Source organism: Canis aureus, chromosome 32, assembly GCF_053574225.1.
Source record: "Canis aureus isolate CA01 chromosome 32, VMU_Caureus_v.1.0, whole genome shotgun sequence".
NCBI lineage: Eukaryota > Metazoa > Chordata > Mammalia > Carnivora > Canidae > Canis > Canis aureus.
In genome coordinates, this window is record NC_135642.1 from 23,045,607 (window position 1) to 23,067,748 (window position 22,142).

Genomic DNA, 22,142 nt, shown 5'->3' on the forward strand with positions numbered 1-22,142 from the left:
AAAATCAACCTCATTACTGGAATGACTCTTTAAAACAGCAAAACAAAATGAGGGAAAGCCAGAGAGTCTAGGAGTTCAAGATCTTTCCACTTAATAAGCTGTGCAAATTGAATTATGTAACCTGAGTCTATTTCTTTCTCTGTAAAAGTGGGAATAATAATTTCTCTAAGAGTTATAAATCACCTAGCCCAGGACTTGGTTCTCAAGCAATTCAAGTCTCCTCTTTCCCTATACAAACATTAGGCCTACAGAATGCACATATATACACACATACACACACAGATAAAGGGCAATTACTATTAATGAATAGTATACTATATTAATAACAAAATGATAAAATTTAAATCTTGACTACTAAAGATTTATGACACTATTTTTTTTTTTTTTTATTTATGATAGTCACACAGAGAGAGAAAGAGAGGCAGAGACACAAGCAGAGGGAGAAGCAGGCTCCATGCACCAGGAGCCTGATGTGGGATTCGATCCCGGGTGTCCAGGATCGTGCCCTGCGCCAAAGACAGGCGCCAAACCGCTGCGCCACCCAGGGATCCCCATGACACTATTTTTTTTTAATATTTTATTTATTCATGAGAGACACACAGAGAGAGAGGCACAGACACAGGCAGAAGCAGGCTCCATGCAGGGTGCCCGACACAGGACTTGATCCCAGGTCTCCAGGATTACGCCCTGGGCTGAAGGTGGCGCTAAACCGTTGAGCCACGTGGGCTGCCCAACACTGCTTTTTTTTTTTTAATTTATGATAGGAACACAGTGAGAGAGAGAGAGGCAGAGACACAGGCAGAGGGAGAAGCAGGCTCCATGCACCAGGAGCCCGACGTGGGATTCAATCCCGGGTCTCCAGGATCGCGCCCTGGGCCAAAGGCAGGCGCCAAACCGCTGCGCCACCCAGGGATCCCAACACTGCTATTTTTAAAGCTTCTTAAGTAATGCCACATTTAACACCACATTTCACAGTTCAATAATTTCCAGTAAAGACTAAATAACTAAAATTTAACATTGTTAATAGTTTTAGAAATTAGGAAACTTATGGTTTTTCTCATTAAATCACTTTTTATTCAAAAACAAAATGTTATACTGTTAGGTCAGTACTGGGATAAATTAAGCCATAATAAGTTAATTAATTTCCACTCACACAAAGATTTCTAGCCACCATTATAGCCGAAATAATTACCCAGTGATTTCTATTCATTATGAAATGGTACAAAATAGCTAAGTGGCCAAACAGCAATCCAAAAATACTGTTTTTAAGAACTAAAACATTTCTTAAAATTAAAATATTAAAAAGTACCTAAGAGACTTAATTGAGTTTCTCATCCTTAAAAAGATTTTGGGTTATGATGACCTAGATTAGCTCCAGGAGCAGAGCCTTGTTTACAAAATCTCAAATCTTGGAGAGAAGAAAATGTTCTAGCCTGTTTTTTGGCATCATTCCTACTACATTGTTTAAAATGAGCTAGAACAGGGGTTATTTATAATCTAAGCTATTGGACAAACACTTTGTCTAATAATATCTTGTACACATACTAGTCTGACTTAATAAGTATGAATATCAGATATAACAATTCACTTTAATATCCTATAATTCTCTTTATAAGTGATTATCATCATTACATAAAACATGTGCCCAGATGCATGTGGGTTCCTCTTTACCTATACCCATTATTTCTTTAAATACAAGTTCTAAAATGCTGTTAATCTCCTGCTGTTATATTATAAGGAATGGTATGTTTAATTCAGTCTTAAAATCTAGAGCAATCATGAATTTTTTATTCTGCTAAAAACCATGTTTTACTAAAAGTATCTCAATGGAAATTAATGTTATCTTACACTCATTTGTCCCTTTGACAATCGAACTTTGTGAAATAAGAATGCTTTATAGATAAAGAAAGTGAACCTTAAAGATTAAGGCAGCTGATGGATTACCTAGTTCAATCACCTAAGCCAGGTTTCATTCCTAGTCCTATGTTTTTCTTTTTCCACAACTACCTATCACTGGTACTTTACCTCTACTACTTATGCCAAGTCATACAAATGACAGATTCTATATTATAAATTTTGGACAATGTCAGCAGAAAGCTGGTAAAGTGAAACAGTTATATAGAATTAAATAAACCTCATGTAGCTTTAAGAAAGACAATTGTTAAGTCTGCAAAATTTGCTTGCATTTTTAAAAATTTGCTAATTTCAGACTATTTCATATAGTCTTATTTCCAAATAATATGACTAAACTCTCTGGCTACCTTTAACACCTCGAATGCTAACACATCTAAAACTGAGTTAATTTTCCTCTGAACAGGATTCACCATTATTATCATTCCCAACTCCCTAAGCTTACAAACTTTGGAAACAATTGAAAATAGCCATTAATTATGTGCTTATTAAATGCCTGGCACAACCACTTTATTCAGGTTGTGTCATTCTAACAAAATCAGGTTATGTCATTATGAGAAACCTATGAAATGAAATTACCTCAATTTCCATCAATGAGGAAACTGAAGCTCAGAGAAGGTAGGTAATTTGATCAAGGTTATACAGAGCAGGTGACAAAATCAGAACCTGAATCCAAGTCTTTCTAGTTCTTCTAAATGTGAAAACAATCCATAGGATTAAAAGTGCTGTCAAATTAACTTAAAGGATTGGAACTATCATTTTCTTTTTAAATAAAATGGGAAAAACAAAATATCAGCTACTACCACAGAACAAGACTAAATAATGACTTCTGTTTAGGTGGACAGAGTGTTAGGTTGGAGCAGCCATCCCAACACTCGGTCTGTAACAGTGGGTTGATAAAAAAATGTTAAAGCCACTTCTCCATGTGATACTCTCTCTCAATTACCACAATCCCCTGCCATGTCCCAAAAGGTATTTGGTTCAACCTTATCACATTCAACCAACATGGACTTTGGAAGTACACATTAAAGGCTGATATTAAGTTTGAGGGGCACCTAGGTGGCTCAGGAGTTGAGCATTTGTCTTTGGCTCAGGTCGTGATCCTGGGGTCCTGGGATCGAGTCCCACACCAGGTTCCTCACGGGAAGCCTGCCTTTCCCTCTGCCTATGTCTCTGCCTCTCTGTGTCTCTCATGAATGAATAATAAAATCCTTCAAAAATAAAATAAAATAAATAAAATAAAATAAAATAAATAAAATAAAATAAATAAAATAAAATAAAATAAAATAAAATAAAGGCTGATATTTTCATTTTACTAAATAGAGTTTTAAAAAGAAGTAGTTGCTGGAGATTTACAATCAAAACTCATACACCTCACGTGCTGCCAGTTCTATAAATCCTTCTTTACTAGGAAATGACACTACACTACCAGAGACACAAAAGCTTAGAGATATTTAAAGATTCAGAATGTACAAATTCTGTAATTTATTGCGTATAGCTTTTTGTGGAGAGGTAGACAGTTGTTTTTTTCCCTCATTTAAATGCTACAATCTTTTTTTTTTTTTAAGATTTTATTTATTTATTCATGACAGACACAGAGAGAGAGAGAGAGAGAGAGGCAGAGACACAGGCAGAGGGAGAAGCAGGCTCCATGCAGGGAGCCTGACGTGGGACTGGATCCCAGGACCCCAGGAACAGGTGCTGGGCTGAAGGCGGTGCTAAACCGGTGGGCCACCGAGGCTGCCCACAATCAATCTTTCAAAGCTGTTAATTTTCAACATTATTTTAGTTAATACAATGATGTCACCCAGAAAGCTGGTGAAAAGTACTTATCATTGACTGCCTCAATAGTTTCTAACCTTTTGGACAAGGAAGGTTTTAGTTATTACACTGACTAGGGGGCAAAATCAAGAAGGCCTCAAAAACTGAGCACTTCAACTAAAACTTGCAGTTACTGAGAAATAAATTTCCATTCCACATTCTCTAAAACAAATATCTAACACACACACACACACACACACACACACACAAGCACACACTCTATATTCAAACCAAATTTGAGATCACTACAAATAAGAGAGGGTAGTGGGATGTAGGGGTTCTACAGATCTGTGCAGGTATCCTCTGGGCCACGTCCCCTACTCCCCCACCTAAGCTTCTTTCAACACAGCACTGGGTAACTAACCCTCCAGTCTTGATCTGTTTGTTGACTCAGGAAAAAAGTCAGAAAAGACCACAACCAGAGGCCTTTCCAGAGGCCAAGTTAGTTCTTACTCATCATTGCATTTCCAGCACAGCATTCAATGCATATTTCTTTCAGAGAAGGAAAAGGATCCAAATGTCTATAAAGTTTTACTATATTTAACAATAAATTCTAAAAATGATGTTATTTTACCAATGTTATATAATCGTTAATTTATCACAGAAGGCATTTTTCTTAAGAATTCAGATGACTTTGAATAAAAACATTTTGTCAAAATATGTGATTTTGATAAAAACATCTCAGAAATCAAGCATTTCTGAAACAAAGTTCAAGTGTTTTGTACTAAATCCAAGTGAGCATTCCATGTTGTTAATTCCTTGATTTAAACAAGAGTCCACACATATTATAAAATATTATATGTAATATTCTACAGAACACAGCTGGGGCAAATGATCTACCTCAAGCTATACTTAAGCTATTTTAATACAGAAAGAAATAGGAGTTACAGAGTGTGCTAGTAGAACACCAAAATGGCTAGTAATTAGGGTGACCATAAAATTCTTTGTATAAACAATGACACATTTAGAGTGAAAGAAGACAATTGTGAAATAGGATTAGACAGAGGTAACAGGTATAAACCAGGACCATCCCAGAGAGCATTTTCATCTGATCCACCAGGAAAATATGAATTTCGTGGTAAAATGGTTAACTCAAATTACTTGATTTTTCAAATTACTTTAAATAAAAATGTTTTTATTCCCTGAAACTATTTCAAAATATAAAATTTATATTTTATATTTGAAATAATTTATACTTCAGTTATTCAAATGCTCTTTAAAAAAAAAGTCAGCTATGTACAATTCACTGCATCCTACCACACTTCTGTCTGAAAGGAGAAAGGAAAATCCAGTCCTCATCACAAGGCACTGATGGTGATTAAGCATACAATAGGCACTTAAATGTTTTTTCAAGTGTCTGATAAATGTCAACTCCCTACCAACTACTGTCACAGGTGTGAGGGAAGAAGTCAGATATGTCCCAACCCTTGGAGAACAAATATTCTAGTAAAGGAGACTATCTAAAATAAGCAAATGAAGGAAATACAAATTATGGTATATGGGGGATCCCTGGGTGGCTCAGTGGTTTGGTGCCTGCCTTCAGCCCAGGGCGTGATCCTGGAGTCCCGGGATCGAGTCCCACATTGGGTTCCTTGCATGAAGCCTGCTTCTCCCTCTGCCTGTGTCCCTGCCTCTCTCTCTCTCTCTCTCTCTCTCTCTGTGTCTTTCATGAATAAATGAATAAAATCTTTTTAAAAAAATTAAGGTGTATGTTCTTTCAGCTCCTAAAGCATGCCAGGTTCTTTCTAAATTCAAGATCGTTGCACATACTACTCCTCTGGCCTAGAATGTTCTTTCCCTCAATCCTTACATAATTGCCTCTTTCACATCCTTGCCTTACTTTCCAAGAGGCCTTATTTATTTAATCATCCTAACCAAAGATACTTTTCCCGGCCCTTGGTTAGTCACCCTCTTAGCCCTTGTAGGTTCCTTTGTAGAACATTTACAATATATACCTATTAGGGTGCTTGGGTGGCTCAGTGAGTTAAGCATCTGACTCTTGGTTTCGGCTCAGGTCCTGATCTCAGGGTGGTTGAAATCGAGCGCTGAGTTGAGCTCTGCACTCGGTGCAGAGTCTGTTTGATGATTCTAACCACCCTGAGCCCCTACCTACCTCCCACTATCCTCTCTCTCAAATAAGTAAATACATCTTTCTAAAAACCGTACTTATTTTTGAAGAAATGTTAATACATTAATAAGTAACATTTTACCATTTCTTCATAATCAAATACTATTCTAAGCACTTTACATGGATTACTTCATTTAATCACTATGATAGCCCTTTAAGTACTATAGCTAGCCCTGTTTTTCATATGATAAAATTAAAGACAGATTTTTCTCTGTATTTCTAAATAATAAGCTTATACTGCTAATTCTTCATGTTTAAATTTGACATTATCTCTAATTTCTAATTTCATTATATTCTTTTTACCATCCCATTTCAAGGATGAAAGGTCTTTCACTTTGAGTCTATTACCGTTGACTTTCTTCTATTCTATTTGGAGAATAATGTTAATATATAATCACCTAGTCTTTGTTTCTTCCAAGTTCCTTGAGGAAGGCTGATTGATCATTATGTCATTTCTGGTGCAGAACCTAGAGGCAGTTGTGCTCTTGCTAAAGGTAGAAGTACAGACACACTAGACTGACTAGCAGGAAATCTGAGTTTTACTTTCATAGTTGGATAGGTTACTTCTTTTTCTCTGGGTCTTGTTTTCCTACTGTAAAAATGAAAGAGACTCACACTTTGTAATGACCTTTCCAACTCTGATTTCTAGCAACAGCATGATTTTCAAAGTAATTTCAGAATAACAAAAGGATTTTAGTGTCCTGAGCTCTTGGTAATGGAATTTAATCTGTACCACTGTGTAACCTGAGGATTTTTTTTCACTGTTCGCTATTCAGAGTTCCCTGGCAGATACCTGAACTCTGTAACAGAAGCTGAAAGAAAAAGCACAGGTCACAGTTGTTATATACTGGACTGTAGAACTATGCCTCCAGGACCAGCATTTAATGGACAAAATAATTACTCAGATTTGAATACACTTCCTCAAAGGCATAGGTATATTCCTTATCCCAACTTCTAAATGAGTTTTCTAACTTAAGAACACACATTTCAGACAATTTTGAAGGAGTTATGAATGACGGGATCTAAGATTTCCTGCTTTGTGCTTTCTACTAGTAATACATTGAACAAATCCCTCCTATGGCCAAAAAAAATTTTTTTCCTTGAAGCTTTGGTGTAAAAATGTTTATTTTGTTGGGTAGCGGGGAGGAGACATATCCATTCCCTCCTTAACACAGGTAGGAAAGCTTATTCAGTATTGGGGGGGGAGGGGGATCTCCTTACTCCCATAGTTCACATGTGGTTGGAAGGTACAAAGGCCTCTAATCCCAGAGTTTATGACGTTTCTGCCAGCAAATGTCTGAAATGAGAGAAAAATTTCCAAATTTATCCTGTTTTTCTCCTATTTGTTATAACACAGAGCTGCTTTAAAATAATGTAGTTTAACTATTCTGACAAAAGAGGATCATAAAACAATAGCTATGACATTGTAATATTATGTACATGTTAATACTCCCAAGAATTTTCATATAAGGGAAAACTAATCCCTCATATATTACAAAGAATGGTGGCAAAGGAAAAAGAAAAAATTAGCCAACAGTAGAGATGAGTGTCAGGTAATTTTTAGAATACCAGGTCATAATATAACTTTGAGAGCTAAAAACTGATTTAAGACTGCCAGATACTCAATAGTAATTCTTTGCTTGCTTACAATGAAATTAAATAATACAAATATACTCTCAAGGGCACCTGGCTGGCTCAGTCAGAGGACTCTTAACCTCAGGGTTGTGAGTTTGAGCCCCATATGGGGTATATAGAGGTTAAATAAATAAGACTTAAAAAAAAAGAAATATACTGCCAAATTATTCTTCCAAAAAGTTCTCTTCAATCAGACCAAACTACTTAATGGTGCCCCTCTATCAAGCGAATGAAGCTCGAACCCCTTAGTGTGACATTCAAAACCCTAATTTTCCTCATTTATAAGTAAGCCCTACAATTCATGTTAGTCTACCTGCTATCCCTTAAACATCTTAATTGCTCAGATTGTCCTCTTCCAGTCCTCCCTGCCTAAATCTCTTCCACCTATCTCAAACTCCCACCTATTTATCCCAAACATAACTGTCTTATGTCTTTTTTTTTTAATTATTTTATTTTATTTATTTATGATAGGCACACAGTGAGAGAGAGAGGCAGAGACATAGGCAGAGGGAGAAGCAGGCTCCATGCACTGGGAGCCCGACGTGGGATTCGATCCCGGGTCTCCAGGATCACGCCCTGGGCCAAAGGCAGGCGCTAAACCGCTGCGCCACCCAGGGATCCCTGTCTTATGTCTTTTAAGGCTCAACACAGCTGTTGCCTCTGATGGATCTGTGCCATGAAATTAATCACTCCAGCTGAAATTCATTATTTCCTACAAAGTCTGATGGTATGCATTTTTACCAGTCAATTATCAAGTGTCTTATGTTTATATAGTTATTTCATTTGATTCTCTAGTAACTTTGAGAAGTGGATATAAATATTCCCAATTAGAAACAAAAGCTGATACTGGAAAATTAATCCGTAGAGTTACAAAACTAACAAGTTCCAGGGGGAAAAATGAATAAAATTTTCCAGTGATAAACACTTTTATGGGGACGCCTGGGTGGCTCAGCAGTTGAGTGTCTGCCTTCAGCTCAGGGCATAATCCTGGGAGCCGGGATGGAGTTCCGCATCAGGTTCCTTGCAAGAAGCCTGCTTCTCCCTCTGCCTGTGTCTCTGCCTCTCTCTCTCTCTCTCTCTCTGTGTGTCTCTCATGAGTAAATAAATAAAAATCTTAAAAAAAAAAAAAAAAAGACTTTTATGGTATATCACAAAGATACTAAAATTCATGCAACATTCACTTAATAATAAGTATTTATTGAGCAGCTACTAAATGTCAAGCATCAGTCCACATATGGGGAAACACAGCAGTGAATAAACATCATTAAGTCCCTACCTTCATGAAGCTTATATTCCTACTAGGGAGAAAAACAAAAAAGTAAATAAATAAATAAATACAGAACATCCAGTCAAGCAGCGATATGAAGAAGAGTAATGCAGTGTACAGAAAAAATAAAAGAGCTGTGCTTTTCATAGGATGGTTGGGAAGGCTTCTTTGAGGAGATGACACTGAGCACAAAGTCAAATGGATTAAAGGACAGGGTCATGAGACTTGTATTTCATAAGGGGACAGCAAATGTAAAGGCCCCACAATGTCAATATGCTTGTGGTGACTGAAGAAAAAGACCAATGTGCCAAGACTACAGGGATATTAGAATACTAAAAAAAAAAAAAATGAGATCAGAGAGGTAGCCTGAGGCTTTAGAGTAAAAACATAATTCCTCTCAATTCAAATAATTATTTTCAATCAGAAAAAATCTTGGAATTTCATCAATACTCATTATTCTCTTAAATCTATTTTGTCCAAGTAACTTTTTGTTTAAAGCTAAATAAGGAAAAAAAAATCTGCTAATATCTTAATTGTCCTATATACATGACCTGATTTTTTTTCCCCAAACAGCAGTACTTCTGTGCACTTCTACCTTTACATATTCTCATGATATGCTCTAAAACCTTTCTAAATGTTGTTCAACATCAGGGTTTAACTTCTTTTCTGTAATAGAAAGCAATTTGACTGAAGACTATATTGGGACAACTTGGGAAATGTGAATCTAAACTGTATATTAGATATTAGCATTATGCCAGTGTTTGATTTCTTGAGTATGATAAATGTACAGCAGGTATGTGGAAGAATGTTCTTACTTTTAGGAGGTACATGCAGTGGTGTGATGGCAAATGTCTAACAACTGGCTCTGGAGAGGGAAAAAAAACCTGGTTTGTAGTATTGCCAATTTCCATGTTGTAAATGGCCACTAATGAGGATTACAAGCAACTAAATTGATACAGAAATGGGAAGAAATGTACATAGTCAGCTTTCACATACTGATACTAGTCAGTTCTATGTTGAAGTACTCAGGGTTGAAGTGTCATGTCTGCAACTCACTCTCAAATTATAAAAACAAAAAATAAAAATGAAAACCCCCCGTGTCTACCTATCTAATCCACCCACTTACCTATTGAAAGATAAAACGAAGGTGGTAAAGTGTTGATAATTAACCTATGAGAAGGTATTTGATTAACTGTATGATTCAACCTTTCTGTGGGTTTAAATTTTTTAAAAATTAGGTATAGTGGCAGCCCAGGTGGCTCAACGGTTTGGCGCCGCCTTCAGCCCAGGGCGTGATCCTGGAGACCTGGGATCGAGTCCCATGTCAGGTTCCCTGCATGGAGCCTGCTTCTCCCTCTGCCTGTGTATCTGCCTCTCTCATGAATTAAAAAAATAAAATAAAATAAAATAAAAAAATAAAATAAAATAAAATAAATAAATAAATAAAATAAAAAATTAAATTAAATTAAATTAAAAAATAAAATAAATAAAATAGGTATAAATTATAGAGCAAGCTATGTAGGAAGTTTAAAGAAATCCTACAGCCAATTCTCTCATGAAATGATTAAGAGTTTTATGCATCAGTATCCTTTCATCAAGTACACCAAATATGATATAGAACTTTAACCTGAAGTTGTTTTTAAGTATAACACCTCTTGGGACGCCGGGGTGGCTCAGCAGTTGAGTGCCTGCCTTTGGCTCAGGGCGTGATCCTGCAGTTCTGGGATTGAATCCGGCATTGGGCTCCCTGCATGGGGCCTGCTTCTCCCTCTGCCTAAGTCTCTACCCCTTTCTCTTTCTCATGAATAAATAAAATCTTAAAAAAAAAAAAATAACATCTCTTAAGGAGGGTACTTGTTATGATGAGCACTGGATGTTACACTATAAGTAATGGATCGCTAAATTCTATTCCTGAAACCAACATTACACTATATGTTAACTAGAATTTAAATAAAAACTTGAGGGGGAAAAAAAGGACAACAAAGGACATCTAATTCAATAAATATAATAGCAGCTAACATTAATTGAACACTTTAGATAGAGTAGTCAGAGAAAGCCTCTGTGAAAAGTGACATTTAAGCCAAGATCAGAAGGATGACAAGGAGCCATCAATTTGATGCATGTAGCAAAAAGCTTTTTAGGCAGAAGGAATAGTCCATATAAGGCCCTGAAAGGTAGTCAAAAACCTACAAGGTAACCTGTAGGGCTGGGCACGGTGAACAAGGAGAAAAAAATGCAAAAGGCCTTATTACAATTTTATGGGAGGAGTATCTTTTATATGAAAAGGAAAATATGAAAAAAAAAACCCTCAACTTATATTAGCAAAGTATCATTAGTATTACACATCAATTGTTGTCTAATATTTTGACTTAATACTGGCATTGTGACCCAGTCTATACTGTTTCAGTTTATTATGAAAAATCTGATAAGATGAATGAACTATTCTGATTTTTCATCCATTTGAGCAAAGACAGAATTAACTATTGACAAACTGACTTTGGTTTACATACTGAAAAAGAAGTACTGTTTCCAGGTACAACAATTCTGCTTTTACACTACAAAAAAAAGATCAATATTAAGTTAGAATTCTAAGTTTGATATTACCGCGGTTTTTTAATATTACCTCAGTGTTTTTAATATCCTCAGCCTCAAATGGGAAAAAAACATTCCCATAACTAGATACTAGACTGAAAAGAGAAAAAAAAGTAAATATGTAAAATTTTCTTCATTTAATCCTTTTTTTCTATACTTACTTACAATGTAGCATGCTCAGTTTGCATGGGTTTCTTCACTTTTTCAAAAGGAAATCACCTTTTAAGTCATGCTCCCTATACACACCTTAGCCTCTCAAGTCTACCTTCTTTTTTTTTTCTCATGCTTCAAAGAAATGACAGTGTTCCATCCACTGAATCATTTCCTTTTTATTAGATGACTAGCAAAAACAGACAGGGAATGGCTATATCAATCCTGGTAGTATCTAATTTCAGAAGTTCTATCAAGCCAGCAATTATTTAATAGCTACTGACGTATCAAGACCCAAAAGTGTAAATGGATGATAGACCAACCATAACTTTTGACTTGAAATCACAGTAAGTATATGTGCAGTTGAATTAACTCCTTTCTTTTGTCCTCCCCATCTTTCTCTAAATAACTGACTTTTTAAAGTATGTCTCATAATAACAAAAGCAGTTCAGGTTTGAATGTTTACTATGTACCAGCCACAGTTCTAAGCACCTTAAATACAGTTATTTAATACTAAAAATAACCCTAAGCAAGGTACTACTACTTCCCCATTGTAAAGATGAAGAGAGTGAGGCAAAGAAGGTAAGTTTTCCGAGATCACAATGCTTAACCAGATTTAGTGTTTTCTGGAGGCCAGTTTGGTCCCAGTATCTTATAATAATTTAACATTACTCACTGCTACCAGTCAGAGGATTAAGAGTATATACTTGAGCCTGCTTCAAAGCTGGCAAGCCCTCTTGTTAGCTGTGTAACCTTGGGTAACTTACCAAATCTCTCTCTGACTCAGTTTCATTGATTTATAAAATGGTGGTGACAAAAGCATCTACTTCCCTGAGCAACTGTGAAGATTAAATGAATTATACATGTAAACTACTTGAAACAGTGCCTGGCACATAGTATACACAACAGTTAGCGGTTATTACTAATATTACCACCACCACCTCCACTTGGGAATTTAATAAAAGGCTGCTAAAAGGCTGCTCTACTTAATCTAGTCAACATTTTTTTTTTAAAGATTTATTTATTTATTTATCATAGAGAGAGAGAGAGAGGCAGAGACACAGGAGGAGGGAGAAGCAGGAGCCTGACGTGGGACTCGATCCCGGGACTCCAGGATCGCGCTCTGGGCCAAAGGCAGGCGCCAAACCGCTGAGCCACCCAGGGATCCCCTAGTCAACATTTCTTTTCCTCAGACATGTCATTTCTGGCTAACAATGAATTATTTTAATCAAATAAACAAGGCAACTAATTCCCTTGCTACTTTTTTTCTAGGTCTTACCACGTCTTTCCTCCTATTTCAGTTGCCTAGGAAGCAATTGCCTGAGGTTAACAGGGTTGCCTTAAACCCTAGGTAAATTCATAAACTGCTGTAATACTAACTCTAAAGTGCAATTTATAATACAATAAAAAGGAGAAGAGGGGAGTCTCTTAGTTCATTAGGCTGTAACAAAATACCATAAAGTAAGTGGCTTATAAACAACAGAAACTTATTTCTCACAGTTCTGGAGCCTGGGAGAACCACAAGGCACCAGCAGATTCAGAGTCTGGTGAGAGCTGGCATCCTCATTGATGCCTCTCTTTTCACTGTAACTTCAGATGGTGGAAGAGCTTTCTTGGGCCACTTTTATAAAGGCACTAATGCTATTCATTAGGTCCCCACCCTCATGACCTAATCACCTTTCAAAGGCTCCACCTCCAACCATCATCACTTCATGGGGTTAGGATTTCAACACATGAATTTGGTGGGGGGAGGAGACACAAATATTCAATCTATTATAATAGGAAAAAACTAAGACAGTACTCCTCTCAGTTTTAACTTTAAAAAACATTTAATCAAAAAAAAATAAAATAAAATAAAAAATATTTAATTGGTATTTTGTGGAACAGGTTTTACACTAGTGTTTATTTAAGAATCATAAATGCTATACTATGCATTCAAATATAAATTGAAACACATACTTATTAATTTATTGATGATTTACTAGATTTTATAAACCTTAGTCTTTTGTAACTGTTGGATAAGCTCAGATAACATTCTTAGAAATGTCTGATGAAAAAGTTGTTTCTAACCAAAGCATAAAGCATTGCAAGCTGACATTTATCTTTTAAATTAAAGAGATTTTTATTCTACTTAGGTTTTCATACAATACCATAAATTTAGAAATACTTCAGAAATACCACACATTTATAACACAAATAATTATTAAATGTTAAAAACATAAAACATTGCCATTGTTTCCATGCAAAAGCCACACTTCAGACTTCTTATACCGGGCATTCAATATCTATCTGGGACCAGGTCCAAACTTTGCATCCTTAGGTATAAGATAGACTAACATTGTTGAACCTCCCAGCTGCCCAGCTCTGGTCAACAGTTAATGCATTTAATAGATTTTTAAAAATCTATTCCCAGAAAGATTAGTCCACTCATTCCACCACTTACATTTTAAGCTAATAAATGATAGTATAAAGAAATTATACATATATGTAAAGCATCCTTTCATAGCTTTTATATTTTATCAGATGACTATACATTAAGAGCCAATGAAACGTGCTTGAGCCTTAACAGACTGAACTATGAATGCCAAACAAAAGAGTATGAGGTTATTGTACATGATAATTTCCTTTCCTCTGTTGAACATTACTTTCTAACTGGCCAACCATCAGGCATCTAAAATGTCTTAACAGGATAAAAGGTACCATTGATTTAAAACCTACTATGTGCTAACCGCTGTCATATTTCATTCTAACAACTATGAGAAATTAGAATTATTCCCATTGTACACAGAACCTGGGACTCTCCGGGATTAAGTAATTTGATGAAGATTACCTAGCTAGCAAGTAATGGAACAAGGATACAAACATAGGTCTGATCCCAAAGCCTGTGCTCATGATAACATCAAAGACTCATCTTTGGCTGCATTGCCCAAGTAATGTTATGTAACTATGTGAAAATAAATTTTTTTTTTTAATTTTAACAGACCCGGGTGGCTCAGTCTGTTAAACATCTGACTCTTGATTTCAGCTCAGGGTTGTGAGATTCAGCCCCCGGTGGGGCTTGGTGCTGGGCTGCTTGGCCTGGGGCCTATTTAAGATTCTCACTGCCTGCCCCTCCCCCACTATTTTTTTTTTAACCTCAGACTATGGTAAAATACTATTAACTACTGTGAAATGTAGCCATTGTCCTACCTAATAACATCTTAATTATCTGAAAGTACAGTAGGAGCTCTCCTGACTTCCCCCTCATCAGTCAGCAAGATCCTCGAGTGCTTTCCACAGCCTCCAACAAAGCAAACTAGAAGACAACAGCAGCGAATAAGGTACTTTCTAGTTGTCTGCACATTTCTATTTCTACTAGGAGTTGCATGTTTAGACTCAGATGTTTGTTCTCAAAAGTTGTTTATGCCACCCTATTTATAATTAATTCATTTAAATATCATATAAACCTAAATAAATAAATAAATAAATAAATATCATATAAACCAATGAAATGAGTACAAAAAAATTATTTCTGTGAAAACTGCTAAATGCCTTGGAAAGAACACAGTTGATGAGCACATATATTTACCTCTCCTTCCAAAACAAATTCACTGTTGGCTTCTGTGTACATAAGACACATAAAATTGTGTGAAATTTAACAAATAATTGTAAAATGTTTTTAAAATGTAAAAGATACCATCCTCAGATTGCTCTGCAAAGTCTTATTCCACTTTTAAGAAGTTAAAACTAGAAATCTTAGGTATATATTACTGGTGTGATTTATACAAGAAAGATCATAGGTAACTGAAAAACAAACTCCACCTCCAAGAAGAATGTGGAGCATGGATAAAAGGACAGGGCAAATAATTAAACCCGTTATTTTTATGGTTCCTCACTTAAACCAGACTTTTTAAACTAGCCAACCAGCTGCTTATTTAGAATAAACTCTGGAAACATAGCTGTACCCCGTTAAGCAAATATCTCAGAGTTTCTCTCTACAGTGGAATTCACATACTTTACTCAGAGTTCTGAAAGAAATCTAAAGGGTTCTCCTCCTATTTACTCTTATTTTATAGAGAACTCAGTGTTAAGTGTGGTTACTGAGTAAGTTCTCTAGCCCAGAGACTAAAAGCATTTAAATTAAAAGGATGGAAGAATAAACATTTTAACAACAAAGACTGTTGACAGCATGAGAATTTATAATCAGATCTTACCCAAAAAAAAAAAAAAAAAGTTCATAAATTTAAATACCTCTGCAGGGCATTTCTAGATTTTAGAGGTCTATCCACATAACATCATAAAATTGAAAAATATATTTTTGGCACTTAAAAAGTAAAGTTTTAATTATACAGAAAATTCATTGTTTCTTAATCACCAATGTAGAAAAAAATGAGATATTACTGTCATCTAGCTAAGTATTGCCCGTCACTGTGCCTTTCCAACTTCAGTCAAGAAATCAATTCAGTGGGTTGTGATAGCAAATTTTAAAACAGAAAACAGAACAAGACCACACTCACATAATAAGAGTTAAATATGTTTTGTGAAAAGTTCATTTCTGTTTACCTATGCTATTTTGCAAAGTAAAAAATATTACTTAAAGGCTACGGGCCTAAAAACCCATATTATTATTATGAAATATCGTCTTAATACCAAACTTGCAATTCCATCATTTTTACATCATAATGCTAAAGAAAGCTATAATTTTAAGGAGAAAAAAGTCACTTCCTTATGAGTCTTCATGAATAAATGTATTTATTTTCCTTAGTAATCACTATTTATGTATGTGTAAATATAACATATATATGTTTTATTGTGTTTGGTACTAGTTTTGGCTAAAATAGAGACGTGTACAAATATTATTTTTTAAGCTGCTTACAACCTTAAAGCAAATTTTAACAACAAAAAACCCAAAACAAATAGCAACTTTGATTTATTTGCTTGTTTATTCTGACATGCAATTTACTGATCTTGGGGCCATTTTTCCAAAGTCACTGATGTAATCTCAAAGTCTCAACTTGGCATTTTACACAAGCAACCTCCTTAGTAACATTACACTTGATAGTATTTCATGCATATGTAGCCGATTTTAAGAAACAGCCAAACACTTAAAACTAATTTAAACCATTAACTTAAGAAGGAAGTATGGCTTTCTCCACTTCTTTCTAGTGCCATTTAAATGTATTACCAAAGACGTATTTTAACTAGAGAAGAAAATTTGTCTTTTAATACACTTTTTAAAAAGTATGGAAATATTAACCAGTTTATTACATCTTTTTTAAAAAGAGCATTTAATTCATAGGAGGATAAATTAACATTTCCAATCCTAAAGCCTCAACTCTGTCATTTAGTCGAGCTCTCTACCAAATACAATAATCCTCTTCTAATAATGTTCCTTGGAATCAAACCTCCATCTGACTGAAAAGCCTTCACGCCTAACTACTTCTATCTTAATAATCTCCTAAACTTGGTCCTTGCCACTAATCAAAGGAAGGTTGATAAATTAGTCTTTATTCCTTTGAAGTCCTTGCAAAACACAGAGTACACATTATTCCCATAAATCCTGAAAATACAAGTTTGGAAAGGAAATGGCACACTTACTTATACTGATATTTACATAAGGCCCTGAAGTACTTTGCAAACTTTTGGTCTGCCTAAAGCAGCTTAAAAAAAAAAGGCAATAATCATAATAACATATGTCAACTCTGTCTTCAATTTTCTAGATTTATCAAGTTCGAAATCTCAAGTTGAAAAAGTCTGTAAACTCTAGCTGCGGTTAGATTGACTTTACCTAAAAATAAGTAAGGTAAATCTCAAATGATGTCAACTACTGTGGCAAAAGATACAAATGCTGTTCCTGATCATCATTTTGAGTTACACTAGAGTATCCCTTGAAACTACTAGTTTACAAACATTTTTGAAGAATAAATCCTCCCATCTAGACCCTAACTCTCCTTCGGTGCGCCCTTGTCTATCTCACCAGCTGGAACCTGTAACAGAAACAAGCAGTCATATGTAATAGGCAAAGAATTGATCCTGCCCCAGAATTAGGTTAACACTTCTAAAATGGGGCACAGGGAAAAAAAAAAAAAAAAAAAAATCCTGCTTAAGGAAGTCATTTACCTCGGTCTGGCTTCATTTTCACATTCAATTTCCACCCAGGGTGCTGTGAAATACACTTGTGGGTTCTTTCAACAGGCTTGCCGCTGATGCTGCGGCTACTGCTCCGTTTTCAAAACGCTAAAAGAGACCAAAATAAAATTAATCGAGTCCCGCTCTGACACCCGGACCTTGCAAGTAAACCTCCTGTTAACAGGCCTCTTCCTGGCACTAACTGCGGTGACAGCACCATCGGCAGCTCTAAAAAAAAAAAAAAAAGAGAGAGAGAGAGAGAGAGAGAGGAAAAAAAAAAAAAGGCAAAACTCTGTGCACCGCCTCCCCCATCTCCCCGGGACCGAGCAACCCTCTTCCCCGCCCGAGCGCTCTCCAGGCCAAAGTGTCCTTCCTTGACACAGAGTCTCCGAACCAAAGAAAGGTCTATTTATAACCTGGAGGTACAGGCAAGCGGAGGGGAGGAGGAGGGGGGGGGGGGGAAGGTTCAAACAACACAAGCTAACTAACCCCTTTGTAAAAAAAAAAAACCACCGCTGGGAACAGTGGCCCCTCCGCAGTGGCCGGTACGGAGATCCTCGGTCCGGGTGCGCGGGCGCACGAAGCTCTTCAGGACCCCGGCGCCGCGCCGGGAGCTCCGCCCGCCCCGGGGGCCTCACCTGCGCGATCACCCTCGGGCTAGCCTTCCTGCGGCCGCCGCGGCCGAGTTTACACAATAAAAGGGTCAGAAGGAAACGCGAGTCATCTCCTCGCGCCCAGCCCCCAGCCCCAAACGAACTCTACCGGGCTGTCCCGGGGGCCCCCCGCCAAGCGCCCAGCCCCGCGCGGCCAGGCCGGAGCTCAGCCCCGGGAGCGGGTTTACCGCCGGGCGCTCGCCCCTGCCCCGCGCAGCCCGCCCCCCGCGGCCCCCGCCGTCCCCCCGGGGCCCCGGATTTCCTTCAGCTCCGCCGCCCCGAGCTCAGCGCCGGCCCCGCTCCCCGCCGGAGAGTTGTTTTCATGGCTCCCTCCGCCGACCTCTGCTGACTAACTCGCTCCCGTCTCCCGTCCCCAAGCCTCCTCCTCTTGGCACTTCCCTCCGCCGCTCGCCCGGCGGCTCACATCACACCCCCGCCGCAGACCCGAGGCTCCGAGAGGCGCAGGGCCGGCGAGAGCGGAGCGTGGCGCGCAGCGGCCCCCCGGGCTGCCTCAGAGGACCACGGGGGCCCGAGGGCACCAGCCCCCGCGGCCATCCACCCCCGCCTCGGCCGCCGCCTCGCTCCGCTCCGCTCCCAGCGCCCAGCCCGCCCCCCTGCCCGACTCGCACCCGAGCCCCGCGGCCCCCGGGCTTCGCCCGCCCGTCGCCCCGGCCGGCCCGCTTGCCCCGCGCCTCGGCCAGCTCCTCGCCCGCCCGCTGTCTCTAGCTCTGGCGCCCCAGCTCCCGGTCCCCCTCGCTCGCCCAGCTCTTTCTCCGCTGTTTGCCCTGTCAAAACACTGCCCGGGTCACGTGTCCCAACAACAGCCGACCCACCGCGCGTCACTTCCTCCCCGGCGGCCTCCGCGGCGGGCGCCCGGTTGTTATGGTAACAGCCCGCGCGCCGCAGGGCCCTAGCCCCGGGCCGGGCTCTCGGTGCAGGTGCGGGCGGCGGCGGGGGCGCGGCGGGGGCGCGGCGGGGGGGCCCGCGGAGCCCCGGAGGCTCGGGAGGCCCGGGACGCTGCGGGCGCGGCGACCGTGCTCCGGGCCCTGCCCGCCCTGGGAGCCCGCTGCGGCGCGACTGGAACCGGGAATCGGCGCTGCGCTATTAGAGCACCGGGTAACTGGGGAGATGTCATCCAGGGCCTGCCCCAGCCGGGGAGGATAATTATAGTCTCCTCCTCCTCCTCTTCCTCCTCCTCCTCCCTCCTCCCTCCTCCTCCCTCCTCCCTCCTCCTCCTCCTCCTCCTCCCCCCTCCTCCTCTCTCCTCCCTCCTCCTCCTCCTCCTCCCCCCTCCTCCCTCCTCCTCCTCCTCCCTCCTCCCCCTCCTCCCTCCTCCCTCCTCCCTCCTCCTCCACGGGACGTTGGCTCCCGGCTGCGGCCGAGCCCAAGTGGATTGCAGCACATGGTGGAACCCGGGTCTGAGGTGGCCGAGACAGGGGAGTGGGCAGCCATGCGTCAGCGAGTGACGAGGCAAAGAACAAGAAGCCCCTGTCACCCTACATTTCCCCCAAAATCACTAGAGATTTTAGTAGGATTCGGAACCCAAGCTCCCGAGGTACTCGCTGGGCTAAAAATAACTTTTATAACGTCTGAAACACTGACTCATGGCAGGAGGACACTTTTGACACCGTGTTATTGTTGAGGAGCTGTAATTTTGTTGTCCTATAACAATGTGACATGATGACATCTCGTGTTGTGATTCGTGTCATCACTTAAACAGATGACAAGGATCTGCTGTAATTAAAAAAAAAAAAAAAGGCAGTCTTAACGAGGGCTGAAGCTATTAGCTACCCAGTTTAGAGACAGTACAGAGGGGGGTTGTGAGCTTAAAACAGAGACAGAGAAGTACAAAATTTGCAAGGCTCTTTGGTTTCATCTGAAAAAGTGGGGTTGTTTTTTTTTTTAGAAATGATTTTGCATGCAAGAATCAAAACAGGAAAGTATTAGCATAGGTTTAAAGATGATTTACTTAAGTCTTTGTACTATTCCATAGTTCCCAAAATCTTACAGTATTACTTTTACATCAGAGAAGTTTTTTTGTAAGTAAAGGATTGGAAATTGCAAAATTTTTTTGCCTCCTATCAAAAACATGAAATTTCAATGATGAAAAATACTAGTTTTCTAAATGTTTTGATATGTATGGTAAAATTACATGGACAACTGCAGTGATTAATTTTAAGATTGTATCTAATCCAAACAGGGCAGACCATTCAGGAGGGTAACATTTCATTTTCAGGGAAATGTTCTGGTATCATGAAGATAAAACTTCTGTCAAATGGCAACAGTTCCATAATCTATGTAATGGCCACAAATATTAACTCCCAGTGGATCTGACTTAGATATTATTGAATACTGGATTATGTAGTTTCCTTTATGAAATTTTACTTGTTCTACAGTCACTTCTCAATTAACCTTGGTAATGGGAGACAGAAAGAACACTTCCAGATAATCCAAAATCCTAAATTTAGCACAACAGCTGAGACCAGATAACAGCTATTGTAAAAGGCTTAGTGGGTGAACAGATCTGGGAGCTAGATCTGTGATTTAGCTCCTCTTCCTCTGCCTAATTTGCAAAAAGTATAAAGACCAGAAAAATGTTGAGAGTAGAAGCTGAGAATATTGGATAATATGGAGCACAAAGAATAATCATTTTAAATAATTAAGTTTCTATAGCACATGGATAAATGATGATGTCTGAACATTTGTTAGACTAACTTGAAGCTTTTTATTAGGAATCTTGAATCTGTTTAAAAATTGGAGATCATTAGGGCAAATCATTATTCCAATTGTTTCATTCACTTAGAACACACTTACTGAGCACTCACTATTTGCTAGGCACATGCTAGTCTCTCCTTTTTCTTTTTTCAAAGATTTTATTTATTCAGGAGAGACACAGAGAGACAGGCAGAGACATAGGCAGAGGGAGAAGCAGGCTACCTGTGGGGATCCCGATGCAGGACTCCATCCCCAGACCCCCATGCCCTGAGCCAAAGGCAGACACTCAACCACTGAGCCACCCAAGCATCTCTACATGCTAGTTTCAATATAAGGTGATGAAAAACAAGGTCACTTCTCTTATGGAGCTTGAAGTACTGACTACTATGTTTGCACAGCTTGGGTCAAGTCACATTTTTCGCCTATGAAAAAGAAGTGTTTTGACTCTAACAAAAGGTAATTTCTTTCTAATTCTAAAGCAATTCTATAATTGTATAAAACATATCCAGAGTGGGTTGGAAATAAGGACCTTTCCACAATGGCAACTCTTTAAGTGTTAGTGATAAATGTGTTTGCACTTTGGGGGCACCCAAGCAAAGCAAACATCAATGGTTCCTACTTGGTGAGAGGTTAAGGGTCGGTGAAGCAAGGAAGTCAAAACAGTTGACAGGAACCTTACCCTCTTTCCGTCTGATTTGCTCTCCATTTTGCTTTCCCCTAGCGTTAGAAGACTTATAATTAACTTCAAAAAAGTTAATTCATCTTCAGCAAGGACATAATCTCCTCAACTTTTACAGGTTCTGTTGAAATAGGCAGCATAGGGGGCAGCCCAGGTGGCTCAGCGGTTTAGCGCCGCCTTCAGCCCAGGGTGTGATCCTGGAGGCCCAGGGTGTGATCCTGGAGACCCCGGATTGGATCGAGTCTCATGTCAGGCTCCCTGCATGAAGCTTGCTTCTCTCTCTCTCTCTCTCTCTCTCTGTCTCATAAATAAATAAATAAAACCTTTAAAAAAATGAAATAGGCAGCATATAACAAAACTGTGTATTTAATGGAGGTCTTTCTAAGTTCTTTTACTGGCTGAGGTGTTGACGATAACTGGTTTGCTCACTTTATTAATACAAGGCTGTTACTATTACCAAGGTCATGGAACAAGTCCAGCTAC

General features: G+C 39.0%; 1 protein-coding gene across 5 annotated transcripts in view; it reads right to left on the bottom strand.

Moving 5' to 3' along the window:
* Window positions 1–19,218, bottom strand: part of ATOSA (atos homolog A) — an 86,851-nt gene extending 67,633 nt beyond the window's left edge. The window contains exons 1-2 of one of the 5 annotated variants that reach the window (XM_077881142.1): window positions 19,099–19,218; window positions 17,604–17,720 (exon numbers count right to left, since the gene is read on the bottom strand). In XM_077881142.1, coding sequence (XP_077737268.1) covers window positions 17,604–17,619 — 16 coding nt within the window. In that variant the 5' untranslated portion in view covers window positions 17,620–17,720; window positions 19,099–19,218. Of the gene's footprint in view, window positions 1–17,603; window positions 17,721–18,101; window positions 18,457–18,894; window positions 19,065–19,098 lie in introns of those variants that run through there. The other 4 variants (XM_077881143.1, XM_077881140.1, XM_077881141.1 and 1 more) reach the window with 4 other exon arrangements.
* Window positions 19,219–22,142: the final 2,924 nt, after the last annotated feature.